General features: G+C 36.3%; 1 protein-coding gene across 1 annotated transcript; it reads right to left on the minus strand.

Annotated features, from left to right (window-relative positions):
* Positions 1-8,737: 8,737 nt before the first annotated feature.
* On the minus strand, positions 8,738-15,990 carry LOC116265133 (FRIGIDA-like protein 4a). The gene is made up of 3 exons (XM_031645652.2): positions 14,901-15,990; positions 11,728-11,888; positions 8,738-9,559 (listed from the first exon to the last, which is right to left on the minus strand). The coding sequence occupies exons 1-3, from the start codon at positions 15,736-15,738 to the stop codon at positions 9,029-9,031; spliced, it is 1,530 nt and encodes a 509-aa protein (XP_031501512.1). The 5' UTR covers positions 15,739-15,990; the 3' UTR covers positions 8,738-9,028.
* Between the last annotated feature and the right edge of the window lie 289 nt (positions 15,991-16,279).

Consider the following 16,279-nt stretch of genomic DNA (forward strand, 5'->3'; position numbering starts at 1 on the left):
GAATTCGAATATATAGATATCCGAAAAAGCGGATATGGTTAAAAATGTATCCGATTCGAATCCGATCCGTTAACATCCATTATTGCTAAATATTTATGACCTGACAAAATATCAAAATGAATTTTTTTGTTTATTGTACACTAAAAAGTGGATTTTATAAATCAGATAAGAAAAGCTAAATCACGGTTGACTAGATAAGCGGGATATTATTAGGGAAAGGAGCAATTATAAGAGCACTGAACGAAGTCAAAAAGCATTCCATATAACTATTGAAAATAAATGGGTTCGTGTGGGCAGTTGCCCATTCAATGTCCCTTTAGTCTTGATCAACAAAGTTTTTGCATAAAAAAAAGTGGGTGGGAAAGGATGGAACCCATAACATCGGCCATCGCTTTTTGTTAAGCCTGTCAAAGCTGACAACGACTTCTTTCGTGGGTCCAAAAACTTTCCTTTCTCTTTTTCCTTTAGGCCACGTTTGATGGCCACGAAAAACACTGTGGATGGAGGGAAAATTTTCTTTTTTGTACGGATTCAACCGGTGCCATCAAACTTAGCAAAATTTTCCCCGCTCAAAACTCGCTTCCAGGGTAAATTTACCCTGGAAAAAAGTCGGACCCTGGGGTCCGACTTTTTTCGAGCGATTTTTTTTGTAGCCGTTAGGGCTTCTTCGATGAGTTGGGGAGGGCGAGGGGGGCGACGCGAGGAAAGACAGGGTGGTGGTGGTGGCTGGGGAAGGAGAAGGAATCGGGCAGGCGGCTGGCCCCGCGCCACCATTGGCATCAAAGCGGCATCACTCCATGAACGCAAAGCATGCCTCCTCCGTCGTTAAGAAGACCATCCCTACAGAGAATGAGACCAACGGGACCAAGCCCACCTCCCCTCCTCACCAACTCTCGTAAGTCTCTCCGAACGATTGATCCAATTCTTCCTATTTCTCTTGATATTTTAGTTTCCCTTTCTGATAGTTTTTTGAATTTTTGATGCTGACAAACTTTCGCCGTCCTATTTGGGACCTCCCCTTTTCGTGGTTTTGGCCTTTCTTCCTTCCATTTAAAGGTATTGTCTTCTCCTCGTTCTGCTCTCTTGGTGGGGAAAGGACTGTCAAGAAGCTGAGATTGTCGAAAGCTTTGAGGATTCCTGAGGGGACGACGGTTTCCGATGCTTGCTGCCGGATGGCAACTCCCCGCGTTGATGCTGTTCTGCTTACCGACTCTAATGCCCCATGACACACAGTCATGGTATCAGGAGAAAGATGGTTGTTCAGCAGTAAATTTACATTTGTTCATGAAAAAATTTTCTTGCATACCAAACATGGAATATTTTACCTCGAAAAAAACATCCAGGCTATCAAACATGGCCTGAATTAGGAAAAAGGAAAGTTTAACCAACCGTATATTTACCATGGCTTTTTTACCTGAAAAAATTCTTCCCCCTCAAAAAATCCATGCCATCAAACGTGGCCTGTCTTGCTTTGGTTTACATAGTCGTGTGGTGGAGGGAAAGTTTTGTTTATAAAGGAAGCTGTTATATAATTTTCAAAATCTCTCGAGCTAAATTCAATTTTTTTGAAATTTTAATTGTAAAGTTTTGATTTTATCAAAACCACTATACATCAATTTTTCATGCATGGTGGTGATCCTTTGTAACTAAGGTTGGGCAACTGGTCCGGGTGCCTAACGGGTATTTGTACCTATCCCGATCCGGCTTGGTTCGAGCAAAAAAAAATCATGCTGGCCCACGGACTCGATTTGGCCCGGTATATTATTTAATATTATTTTATTTTAATAATAATATATATTTTATTATTGGAAAATATTTTATATCAAAATATTTTTTATTTTTAATTAGGCTGAGCCTGATTTCGGGTCTCGGGCCAGGCCCAGACTAAGTTTCGAGGTCTCAGGCTGACCCGAGCCCGACTCTTATCGAGGCCGCCCGATGCCAAAGCCTATTTGTAACCATTTCCATTTGGAAAGCCAGTTGAACACTATTTAATTAATGAAGCATAATATTATATCCAACGAGGGCAAGGGCGAATGCAATGGATAAAGTGGGGTGCAGGTAGACGGCGAGTTTTCGTTCTGAATTCATGTGACGTCAAATTTGATGTACTGAAAATAAAAGAGAGACACCGATATACAAGTCATTCTAAGGTCATGAAAGCATGCCTAGTATTCTTGGGGATACAGGAAATGGTAAAGACTCTTTTAGCCAAATGATAGGATGAAATAATCCTATTTATTTGGAATGAAATATAATATTATAAATAATATTGCGAGTGTCATCACTGTATGGCACTATGTACCATTTTCTGTATGGCAATATGTACCATTTTCAACTTTTTTTCAATTATGACAAACGAACTCAAAGAGCTTAAATTGGTTTTAATTGCCCACACTATTTCATAAAAGTTGTTTTATGTACATATTGATATTTCATTAGTTTTCACTTTTTATTTACATATTAAAAATCCTTAAAATTTAAATTGTAAAATAACCATGCCCTTAAAAGCACTTTGTCAAAAGGGACACTTTAGTAGTGTTTGTATGTGCTTCAAAAAATTCATAAAACACTTGTAACAATATTGAATGAATCTATCTCAATTTTAAGGCAAATACATAAAACACTAACAAAGTGTTCCTCTTATCAAACACCTATTTATGGTCCACCATTGGCGCTAAGCAATGAGTGATGTCGGGATGGTCAAATCATAATCGGCAGCTTGGCTGAGGGCAGGGACCACCTTCGTGAGACCAACCATTTCATTGGACCCACGTGTTGCTATATGTGCCGATGTGTCCAGGCTTGTTCCGCATCAAACCTGCTGGAGGAGACCTCCATAAATTTTATTAATCCAACAGTGCCAAAAAAACAATATTTACAAGGGAACTAACAAAAATTGTTGCAACGATGCGTCCAGGCTTGTTGCTGTTGAATGTTTGCAAAGGCGATTTGTTCATTCATATTTTCTGGATTAAAAAAAAAGAAAGAGAAATGTTCATTTTGAAGATTTTTTTTTGTTATAATTAAGAATAAGGTTTTTTTTTATACTTTTTGTATAAGTCACTTTAAAAAAAATGTTAGAGTCAGGTGGATGCGCTTTTGCTTTTTCAATATTTTCTTTTGTGACTAAAATATATATGTTTCTTCAAGTGGCACACTAAAATTTGATAACGATATAATATGTTTCTCTAAGTCCATAGTCACAAATAATGTCTTGGAGCTTTGAACAGCAAAGTTTTTTTCAAGTATAATATGGCAAGCTTGAAAAAAAAATATAGTAAATTTTTAAAAATTAAAAAAAATAAAAATAAGAAAATATAAAATAAATGAGAAACTAATAACAAAAAAATCATAAGTAGATTTGCAGCAAATAAAAATAGAAAATAAAAAAAAAAACTGTTTGACATTGAAAAGAAACTGAAAAACTTTAAAAAAACGTGAAAATGTGTTAAAAATACGCTTTTTTTGGTTTTTAACGTTTTTTTTTAAAAAATATTTTTTAAAGTTTTAAATTGTCATTATATTTATCATGTCTTTTTGCTTTTTTTTTAAATAGGTTTCCTATGTTTATGGGTAATAGTAAAAACAAAAAAAAGTTGTCGGTATCTTAAGGTATGTAAAAGGTTAACAATTTACCAGAGTAAAAAGAAGCCAAAAGGCCGCGCCCCCTTCCCCTTCCCTAGAAGTGGTGGGTTGTGTTGGGCATGAGTGGGGTATCGTACATCTATCAAATAAAGTATTGTCATACCTACCACTTATAATATATGAGATTAGCTCTTACCATAACCAAAATGACCATGCACTTTTTATGTGATCGTCCGCCCAACCAACAATGCTATGTCCCTTGAAGCATGTTGACAATGTAATTTTTTTCCGTTTAATAAAAGTTTACTCTAAAGTTTATGATCTTAATTAACATTTTCTTACAGAAAGTATGGCTCTTATTAAAAGGACACAACAAATATCATTTCTTTTTGAAAATGGCAGGCAATAATAGGCCCAAGAAAAGAAATTTCTCAAGAAAAAAGACATATAGTCTTTTGAAGTTTATGATAATATTTCGAATAAATAAAAATAAAGAATAAAAATAACTTTGGTCATCGGTCTGTGAGCGCCTTTTTTGACCAATGTTTTGTTGGGATATTTTTGCTGCAAAATAAAAGTATATGCACTTGTCCATGTACCTTTCGCCATTGTGCTCCCAAAAAGCAATGGGCCCATAAATCTTGAATTCATTTCATCCTTTGGATTCAATCTGAAGTTGATTGAAAATTGACAAGTGACTGTATCCAAAAATTCAACATGTAGGTTACAAATATGTGGAAATTGGTCGGCCCCAAACCATTTCATTTTTTGTTAAAAAAATGTTTTGAACAAAACAAAAACATCCTTATATGTTTATAAAAAACTATGTTCAGAACCAAACACGCTTTAGTTTAAGTACAATTATATTTCGATGTTATATGAGGTGTTCAATTTTACTTATTATAAAAGTACAATTATATTTAAAACTTGATTAACTTAATATATGTTTCTCATCAAGTTATTCTTAAGATCATATCTGTAAAGTCAGATTGCAAAAAAATACACCATGATAGTTGCACTTAAGTAGTCCGGTTTTTGTCTTCGACCTCCTGATCTAGGACCTGATTATTAAAAGCAAAAGTTACCATTCAATTATATATATAATATATATATACATATATATCATTCATCCATCTAACCAAAGCCATATGATTGCTTGAAATGGGTTTTCTCCTAGGATAGTGTTATGCCAACTTGGTTGGAAGCTTCTGAGTTCATGGATTCTGTCGTGAACTGCTGAAGAAGGGTTGAAGAAGGTGGATGCATCCATGGATGTCGTGTTCAACCCATGGTGAAGGAAAGAAATTTCAACAAAGACGGAGAGACCTCCAATGGTTGGTGGAACACATACTGTTGGATTATGCTATGAAGTCAAAATTCTAATTTAATTTGGTTTCACAAGAGACTACCTAATCCACATGCTTTGCACAAGGATCCAAATCTACCAGATGTAACACCTTGTTTGATTGCTAAAGATTAATAAATATATATATATGTTGTCCAAAAGCATCATAAGTCATTGCTAAAAGTGTAACATGAACTGTTGTCGCACCATAAACTATTGTTAAAGCTTACATGAAATTGACAGTTTTTTTTTTTTAACTTCTAACTAGTAAGCAACACACACACACACACAAATATATATATATATATATATATATATAGAGAGAGAGAGAGAGAGAGCGCCTCTTAGAATCCTGGTAACCCTAGTAACAGAGGTATCTTTTTGTTGAATGTCTGTGGTGAGTATTCAGCGAGGAGAGAGATCCACTATGGCCAAAATGTTAAGATTGTGGTTGTTAAGATCTAGTTTTCATGTTATAATCATAAAATATAAGATCCCAATTTCCATTGCTTTCCAAAATGCATTACTGATATGCCTTAGCATGCACCAGGCCATGTTGAGCAAGAAAATTAAATTTAGAAATTACTATAAGTATTATTGTAATGCAAATATCCGCCGATACTGGGCTGATATTGAGCAAAGCGACCAAAATTCAGAAACGCCCGAGCGTCATTAATGGTGAGGGGTGGATGCAATGTTATATTAGTCACAAAGGCCAATTTAGATTTTGATAGATATTGTTAGGATTCATGTTCTTTCGCATGTGCATAAAACTATTATTTATTAAGTTATTTTTTCCTGTTCTTTCACTTCATAGGGTGTTCAAGAATTGATCCTAAAATTCATTTAGTTAGAGAAACATGTTGAAATTGATCATTTATTCTCATGTTTAAATAGATGCTTTTTAAAGAACAGGTTTATATAATACCAAAAACTGCCAAAAACTGGGAGCCAAACACTAGTGTCTTTTGTGAACTTCCGTTGAAAAGCTGGTTCCCAGCAACAGGGGTGGAGCGAGAGTTTTTTTCAGGGGGTAGGCCACATGGTCCAACGACCTTATTCGGGTATGGTCAAACTAAACTCGAATCTGAAAAATATATTAAGCAACTAAAAATTTTTAATTTTTTTAATGTAAATTTTTCTTTTTCAATTAGCTCGGGTGGAGCTACAGCCTAAGCGGTCCCCCCCTCCCTCCTCCTTTGCACAGCAAGTCAGCAGCAATGAACAAGTTGATAGTGGCCGAGCCACATGTAAGCTTGTGAGGGCAGTTGGCCACTAAATGACTCAAAAATTTATTTATTTGCACATTGGCTTGGTCCACCCACTTGCTTATTCTTATATTGGAGCTCTTTATTCATTTGCCTAGTGTTTCTCGAACATTTCATTAGTTGTTTTGTGCGTTTTACCTGTGACAGTGGAATGACATAATAAAAAACCTGTCTCGCAATGTTGCACTTTCTCTGTCAAAAGTTAAAAGCAACTTAGTTTCTCCTACCAAGAGGTTAAAAAAAAATAAAACCAGGTTGAAACTTATAACACCTCACCCCCCAAGTCTTGACATACTTAGAGAAATATGCCTATGTATTGAAAAACTACAAAATTTTCAAGCCTGATTAAGAAAAGAATTTTCGGAGACAAGCCTTCCGCAACTCAGACGTGTTTATCATAATCAGACTGTAGTTAGACAATGTAAAATTATTTATTTTCTCTAAAATTTTCCTTTGATAAATATGTGAAAATGAAGGTTGTTTTGGGTTTTTTTTAATATATAGTTATGGTTTTGAATTAAGTGTAGAATTAATTTTTAAAAATACAATATATTTGAAAATTTTCAAAAAAAAAAAAGAAATATACTCTCTGGAAGTTTCTTAAAACTTATGCAAATTCTGACAAAAATTGTAAAAATAAAACTGTATCTTTGCAAAATGGAAAATGCAAATGGTATATGAATTTGATATACGCAAATCCTTTTTCTAAAATTCAACCTCACTGTGAAGGCAGAGTAAGTTAACCATGCCCTTGAATCTAAACATTTGAAAAATGAGAACTTGTCAAACTAAACCACCATTAACTTGTGATATAAGAAGATTAGCCTTCTTTTCTACACAACAATTTGTATGTATTATAGTGTTTTTAAGATATTAGTTCCGCTATTTAAGCACATTGAAATATCCAATTGTTCCCACGATGAACATGCACTTTTACATATATAGTTGTACAAGGATATTCCGTTATATTAATAAAAGAGATTGGAGCCTAACTCTCCTCAGGTTTACATAGAAAACATTTTCCTTCAGAAACTTTTGCAAAATTTTGGGCTTTTATTAAAAGTTTCAAACATGATACTCTTGAAAATTTTTCTGAATATGCTTAAATTCCCTAAAAAGAATTCATATATATATATTGAATGATGACTCTAGCTTTTGAAAGTCACCCAGTTATCTAATCAGGATTATCTAATATATCATTGATTCACTATGAACAGCTGAGAGAAAAACAAGAAAAAAAAAAGTGGTGGGTATTTTTGTCATCTAATATTAGTTCACTTTCTTCATATGAATGTCATTGGTTATATTGTTAGGTGACTCTACATAACTATAGTCATCATTAAAGTCACTCAACTTACTCATGAATGCCGTGTGATCCATTGAGATAAACAGTTGAACTAAAAACAATGAGAAAAATATGTAAACTAATACTACATAACGAAAAGACCCATTGCCTTTTCCCCTTTGTTTTTCTCTCAAACATCCGATCTTAATCATAATGGCCAGTTGAATGGAAAACAGGAAAAATAAAAGGAAAATGATATTTTTTATAATCTAGTATTAGTTTAGACATTTTTCTCATTGTTTTTCTTTAACTCTCCAGCCCAGCCATTGGCAGCCAGCAGCCTTCAATCAAAGATCAGCTGCCCTTAATGAATGAACAGATGGAGAGGAAACTGACTGACAGCCCTTCATCAATGAAGAAAGAAAGAAGAAACTGGCTGGTTATATTCTTTAAGTTTTCAGGCAGAATCAAACTTTCATCTCAAACTGAAATTTAAACAAAACGTAGTCTTATAGTTTCCTTTCGTGTTTTGACAGTTTGAAATTTTGGTTTCAAAATTGAAAATTACTTGTGGGATGGAAAGTGAATTCAAATTATAGAGTTCATGAATTAAAACCTTATGTCTTGTGTTCTAAAAAAAAGATTAAGAAAATCCAGAATTCTGAAGTCATAATTCAACCCCTTCAAGTGGAATCATATTAATCCAGAAATAAGTCTACAATTCTGAAATCAAAATTATTTTATTAATAACAAAAATTCTTTTTTTTTTTTGTTAAGAGAACAATATCTCTTAAACTCTACCGTCTCTTGTGAATCAAACGCATCTTGAGAGTTTTTTTTTTCCTTAGCTTTCACTTTTTACCTTGTTGCGGGTGCATGCTTAGCACCCCTAACAAATCGAGGCGATCCGACTCAAGTCCAGTCCGTCTGCACCCAAAAGACAGACCGTCACCCCAAAACTGTCAAGCCTAACTAGAACAAAAATCGATCCAATTTAAATAAGGAAACAATAAGATTGTGTTGGCGCTCTTTTGTAGCAAATCGACCGAACCAAGTTTACCTACATGTAAATGATTGACTCCTGTTACAATATACCATCCACGTCGGTTTGCCGATATCCGATCAACTGGAATGTAGCTATAAAACCAAAAAATAGAATTCCGATTCCGGACATTCCTCGATGGAAGGAAATGAGAATCCGGGTGGTAAGAGAAGAACTACCGCCACGGGCGAGGGGGCTTAGCCCTCATATAACAAAAAAGAAAACCCATTCAATTTGTACAGAAATATAGTCAACAATCAGCGCTATGGGTTGCTGTTACTCTCATGGACAAACTATGAACTTTCTCTTAACTACCTTAATTCTCACCTTTCACTATGCCCACCTATATATTTTGAACACTTGTGAGATCTACTGTTATCTTCGACAAACAACCAACAAACTAGAGCCTCAAAAAAATGAGAACAGCTCTTCTACACCGAGTAAGAGTCAAATAACCAACTAACAAGCAAAATCTATGAAGTAGCATATGCCTAAGAGAGCTAACGGAGATAGGTAGACCCCTGGTAGGAAGGTAGAACAGAGGTGTAATCATAGCCACTGTAACTTGCTGAAGCAGACACATAAGGAGAGGCAGCAGCAGCACGAGAGGTGGGTACCTCTTCTGGCATGAATGGATAGGAACGTTGGGACATGGCTGCTGGACTCCGGCTTCCACCAGTGGTTGATTCTGGCAAATACGGGTAGTCGTAACCACTGTAAGCCGACACATAGGCCGCAGAAGGCTGATGGGCAGGTAAGCTCTGGTCCCGCCAAGTTGATGATGGGTATGCATTAGCATGCCTTCCAGCTTTGGCAGGCGGGAAGGAAGCAGAACCTACACCACCACCACTCACCCGGCTCCTCTTGTTCTGCACTTTTGGGGGCCCACTGAACTTCTTCTTGTCTGCCTTGGCTTTCTCCAATTGAGTGACGCGCTTCTTCAGGCTTTCAGGTGAGAACTCGGCCTCTAGCTTGTGGTCTTCAATGCACTTGATCATGGCCTTGAGAGCATTTATCTCCGAAGAATCATCCTGACCAGCAGGAAGAAGATCCAATTGCATTAAAGGGCTATCAAGAATATTACCTCAGTTGAAATCCCAATCACATGAATGGACCGTTAGATCTTGAACTTGAAAAGAGGCAACCAAAAAATAGCGTTGAAATAGACATTCAAGTCAATTAAGGGAACCAGCCTGGGATCCTAGAGGCTATAATGAACTTTTTACATTGACCAGCCAGAGAAGCCAACACTCCACCCTAGCAACTTGAGCTACTACAAGAGAATCTATGGAGTTCACTGGCCCACAATCCTTTTGTTAATACACCATACTCCAAACATGCTGGGCAGTGACTGAGAAACAACTACAGGATTTCCGCAACAACCACAACCCTGAGGCAGGAGTCTCGTGTCAGTTTTTATGTACAATTTGCATACACTTAGGTCAGCTGCACGTGATATTAAAGAAATTGCATAATGATGCACGTCTACAAAATGTTTATAGTTCTGGAGAAGGGTAATTCATAGGCATAGGCTCGGAACAATGCCAGATGTAGCTTCAGCAAGGAAGACAACCGAAGCCAAACTTGGAGATCATCCAAGAGGTGAGAAGTTAGAATTTGTTTTGGTACCTAGCAAGATTCCAAAGACCAACGCCAGTGTCTCATATTCACAAGGCATACAGTTGAAATATCAGCAAGTTAACCATGTAACTTGATCAAATATGTGCACTCGAATCTTCACAACCACGTATATCATATGAGAGAGACAGGACTTCAGTATATTTTGTGTAGTGCATAAAAGCTACGTGATCAAAGCATGCTCAGGTGAGCCTGGCAGCCTATGCTTAGGGCAGCAGGGTGCTGCCTAAGCCAACTAGGCCCCATTGCTTAGGTCGGCCTAATTGTGCCTATGTTATCCCTGCCTGCGCACAGTTACTCATTTGTCTAAAGTTCCTTCCCCCTCTCCCATTTGTCTTCTAAAAATTTATTAAATTCAGAGATAAGCATCAGCGTGAAAGAGTGCAATCATAAACAACATGTACCATAAGTGGCACAACAGCATGAAATCACTTTTTGGGATGCAGAAATGGGTCAAACCCATATTTTACAACAATACCAGTTTGCAGAGATGGCATGAAAGACTATAACTTCTAAAGGGCTTCCCAATATCATGAATAGGAATGTCCAAAGTAATCACAAAGCAAACAAACTAAAGATGATATATTTGAAAAGACACATTTAAAACTACAAAAATGAGAAAAAAAAAAAGAAGCTGAAAACAGAAACTTTGTCTTTTTTCCGAATCTGTATTGTCTTTTCCCATTTCCAAAGAAACTCCCATATCTTATTACGTTGACCTTTTCTTAGGCTTCCATATATTTGAACTTTTGAAGCAATCTTAGTTAAACTGTTCATTCCAACAACATATCAGAGGTTTGGCGGAATATGGACAAGAAATATTATTATATTTTAATTTGGAAGTCAAGTGTATACATCCCACTGGACCCACTTTTGTTTCGTAATTGACTTGAGAGAGGGGGGAAAAAAAAAGAATGGGGCCTTCAGGTTTTTATTAAATAATGTGCAGGTAAAAGATCATCATGTTGTAGAGATTATCAAACTACAACGATCAATATGCCAAAACGGAAACACAGTTGTGAGTCAATAAACAAGAGATTAAGCAGACTATACTTCAAAAAAAAACTTGGTCAGCCATGCCTTATGACTTGTAGACACAAATGCTTCTAAGTGCATAAGCATCCCAAAGGTTATTTTCAAATTTCAATTAAAACACAGTCAGAATGTTCCTCTTTTCTTATCTCAGGCTACACAAGCTAGGAAACCCAGAACAGCAGAAGACACAATTTTGTCCTGCTCTAAAAGGATAAGTAATAACCTGCAAAGACTGATGTTTTCCAAAATGCATTATAGAGCATAAAACCATATTTTAATAATAATATGAATTCCTCCACTTGAACATCATAACAGAAAAGCAGCTAAGAAACATGAAGACAGTAAAGGATCATGAAATGCTAATCATCAAAGACGGAAAGCCAAAAAAATCAAAAGGGATCATGAGCTAAATAAAACCAGTTTGATTACTTCTCAGCAATTTCAACAGAAACACATTTAAAAGTGATGTACAAAATGAGAGAAACAAAAGGGGGAAAAAACCCTTAGGAGTTGCAAGCCAACTTACTGCAGAACCACCCTTTGCAGCCCCATTTGCATTTTTTCTTATGCTTTTGAGGTAGGCTTTGAGAAGTGGCACTGGGGCGAACTTACTAACTAAATCAGCCTCATGAATAAAATATATAGCATCAATCTCCTTGCCGTTGTTGACCAATTCTTCAATAATATCTGTCGAAATTAAAAACTGATCAGCTGCACATACAAATGTGCATAGATGTGTGCATGCATATATATATATATATACATATATACATGTGTGTATATATATATATATACACACACATGTATATATGTATATATATAATGTTATAGAATCACAGAAGCAACACCCAAGATTCCAAGCAGATTGCTTCCAGAAAGTTACATGCAAGAAAGAGCGGGTTCAATTTGACCAGGTAGAATTAACAACTTTAAGCAGTTGGTTTTGGAAACATTAAGTGAACCTTTTCCAAACAAAGTTCTGGAGATCAGATGAATACTAAGCTAGCTAATCTATTGTTCAGTGGCCATGGAAAATTTCTCACCCATTAGACAAAAAATCTCAGCAGAAAATGGCCCTTACTCCATTTATTGTAAACCAAAATAGCATCGTTAATGTATAAAAGCAAGAAGCATCACCAGAACAGAAATAGGAGGAGTAGCATCCTAAAGCTTTTGCAAAAAACAAAAACGTTATCAGAATGAGGACTAAATCAGAAAACAATGATTGTATTAAAGAAATTGGCAGGGAACAAAACACCTTTTTTAGGCCAGGAGTTTATTACAAAATACTAAGCTATATCTCAAAGGCTCACCTAAGCTTGCACCTAGGCTTGTCTAGACCCTTAGGCTTGACTAATTTCAAAGAATAGCAGTTCCTATACAACTTGCCACTTGAAAATGCTTTAAGCATCACCTAGGCGCCCAACAGCATATGTTATCTTTCTCTTAAAAACCCAAAGTTGCGTTCTTTTTTTCCTCATCACTTTTTTCTTCTAATTTTGCATTTTTTTCACTTTTTGTTATTGCAGGTGATTTGCGTTAAGAAAGTGTGTGAGTATATAGTTATACTTATACATACAACTATAATTCATATACTCTTACATTTTGGTTATTTTTATGTTATTTTAGGTTCTTAACTCTGATATGTAATATCATATATATATATATATATATATATATATATATATATAGAGAGAGAGAGAGAGAGAGTGATTGGTAAAACCAAACCACTAGGTCAGGGACAAAAACCAAACCCTTTAAAATAATATTTATAGTTTTTTTTTTAATCTGTCACAAATATCGCGTCTTAATCGAAAAAGATGCGTTAAATACACCAAAAATAAGTCAGCCGCATAAAACAGCAATAAAACGCTTTTTTTAAATGCCATAATGTTTACGTATTTTTTATGAATTTCTGATTCTTTTTTTTTACATAATTTTCAAGATATTTTAATTTTTTTAAAAATTCACTGAGATTTTCCCGAGATATACAACATTGTTGTATTATACCTGAAAATTTTCTCGCCATATAATACCTGTACAGATTATATGTGACAAGATTCTAACCTTACCAATATGATCTTAAGGATAGGTTAATGCAAAATATAAATTAAAATGATCATTTTTTGGGTTTAATAGTGTTTTAAATATATATAAGTTGATCATCTTCTTAATTCTTTTTCTTGTATAAAAGTCAGGTTCACAACAAACAATGTTAACATGAAAGCTGTGATTTTGTTGACGATCTATATTTCCTTTTTCTTTTCCTAATAATATTCACACACACACACACACACACACACATAATCTTCTTTTTTTTTTCTTGTTCATTCAAAATTTTAAATTATGGTAGAAATCAGTTTCACAACAAACAATGTTAACATAAAAGCTGTGATTTTATTGAGGATCTATGTTTCCTCTTTGTTTTCCTAATAATATTAGTAATTTTCGTTTTTGTTTTAAGATTTTCGTCTCAAAAATTATAAGTGAAGATTTTAATAGTTGCCATTCAGGAAATGGTAACATTTTACATACCACACACACACATAATCTTCTTTTTTTTTTCTTGTTCATTCAAAATTTTAAATTATGGTAGAAATCAGTTTCACAACAAACAATGTTAACATAAAAGCTGTGATTTTATTGAGGATCTATGTTTCCTCTTTGTTTTCCTAATAATATTAGTAATTTTCGTTTTTGTTTTAAGATTTTCGTCTCAAAAATTATAAGTGAAGATTTTAGTAGTTGCCATTCAGGAAATGGTAACATTTTACATACTTTACAAAATTAAAAGCATTGATATTTACTTGTAAGGTTTCTTCTACGCAATGTAACGTGTAAACATTAATTGTCCAACTTCATTAAATTTAACCTTTCAGACTTACAACTATGATTATCATGTTATCAAATGTTTAATGTGTTTGTGTTATGGTGCATTTTTAATTGTTGTGTCGTTATCAGTTGATATTTAGGCTCTTCACTCAGAAATGCTTTGGTTTTGCTGTTAGTTTTAACAAATACTATTGCATTTTATCGATTCCCCTTTCTAGGGAAGGGATTGATTATGTGCCTAATCCTGCCTAGTCCCTTCTACGCTCAGATCCACGTAGGTTGTGTCTGCTGCTTTTGACAACAGTGTCTTGTATAACAATTAGGGTTGCATTTGATAATTCTACTTTTCCCTTTATACTGCTTAAAAGTGCCTAGTCCAGCCTAGGCACACCTAGGCCCAGGTGGCCACTGATTGTCTCAGCTTCTCCTGGCACTTTTGACAACAAAGATATTACGTCAAGATTCAATAAAAACTACAAAATAAGTAAGATAAAAAACAGAAGATAACAAGAAGATAATTTAAGAAATATAGATGTTACGTTTAATTTGAAACTTTTAGTATATATGACTGTCAGGAATATTTATGCCCTGGAACAGGGGTCCAGTGGCATGAAATAAGAACCTTGGAGCTTTGCCCCAGATGACCGCAGCTGATATTGATTTAGAATAAAACGTCAAACTTCAAGGCATCCATCTTAACTAAACATCAAAACTGAATTTTTCAAGCACAGTGGAAGGGATCAAATATATGCTTATTCCATATAAGTTCACTGAGACCTGCTTGAGGAAAGCCTCATTGATTGGAAAACTTTGATAATACACAAAGGAGAACGCATGCCAATTTTACCAAGTAATGAAAAAGCATACCTCCCATTTTCTCCTTGAGACCTAGAGTGATCGCGAGTTTTGGCATGTCCCTTCGAGAAGCAAATGCCACTACAAGCTTCTTCAAGTAATCTATTTCAAGCTTATCTACCAGTTTGTAAGCAACTAAAAGTTGCAGAAACATTTGCACCTCAGCAGCGTTTGAAGCCAAACCACCATCACTCCCATCGATCTTCTCCTTCCAAGATTGAGCCAGCGACCACGCTCGCTCCTTCACGCTAGTCGCAACTCCCCCTTCAGTGGACAAGGTCCTGAGCAGCAATCCGCACGCCCACCGCTGGTCGGACAGCCCAACTTTGTCCCCCCGCTTGAACACAAAATCTTCAAGCGCGTGCAGTATGAGGGATGCTGGATCAACTGCGTCTCCAATAGCCGGCTGCAACTCCGCCCGGATCGTAGCCAGATCCTTCCTCCTCACTATCAGAAACCTCCAGAGGCTGCTCGCATCCATCTTACGGCACAGGAAACGGAGGCTCTTCGCTACATCAGCGTCCTTGGGAACATCCCCAGAATGCTCCTCGATGTCTGACAGCGCCGCCTGCTTCAGCTTCTCGACGCGGTCGGTAGCATCCGACTCTTTGGAAGGGAGTGACTCCTCCCTAGTGGCCAGAGATTCCAGGGTCTCCTTTGTGGTAGAGTCAAGGGTCCGAAGTTTCGAGTCCAGCGTTTCAGACTTCCGCTGCAGCGTCCTCTCGAGGGAGGAAATGTGATTGGAAAGGTCCTTCCAGAAATTGGTGAAGTTCGTGATCTTTACCTGCTCCGTCTCGAGGTGGTCGATCGCCTTCTGGAAGGGATCGACATTAATGGCGACAGTGGCCATTGGGGAACCTTAGGATCGTATTCTTCCCTCTCTCTGCCTATAAAGGAATAAGAATAAGACCAGAAACCTTAACTCCTTCCCAGAAACCCTAGCGCTGTGAGGAAATGAACCCCAAATCGGAATTCTGAGGAGCGCAACCGTTGAATGAAGCCCTAACCACGAACCAACGAGACACCAAGACGACGCCTGAACGAGGGACGCGGAGAGAGAGAGAGAGAGAGAGAGAGGGAGGGAAAGAGAAATGGCGGGGAAGAAAAGCATCCGACAGTCGGTCCTTTCTTGATATGACCGGGTAGGCTTCGAACGGGTCGAGTCCCGAAATCGAGAAACTGCAGACCCGGACAAATAAACGGCAACGGCATCCGATTTGCGAAGATTAGTTGCGATCCCTTTCGCTACTTTTTCCAAAGCAGAAATCGAAGTTTTTGCATGCATATTAAATCCTACTTAATTAATCCTTTTCTGAGCCTTTTTTTCTTATTTTACATTTTTTAATAGAAAAAATTTCCAAAAATATTGTCAAATAAAGACTCCAAATAAC

This window comes from Nymphaea colorata, chromosome 1, assembly GCF_008831285.2.
Source record: "Nymphaea colorata isolate Beijing-Zhang1983 chromosome 1, ASM883128v2, whole genome shotgun sequence".
Taxonomy (NCBI): domain Eukaryota; kingdom Viridiplantae; phylum Streptophyta; class Magnoliopsida; order Nymphaeales; family Nymphaeaceae; genus Nymphaea; species Nymphaea colorata.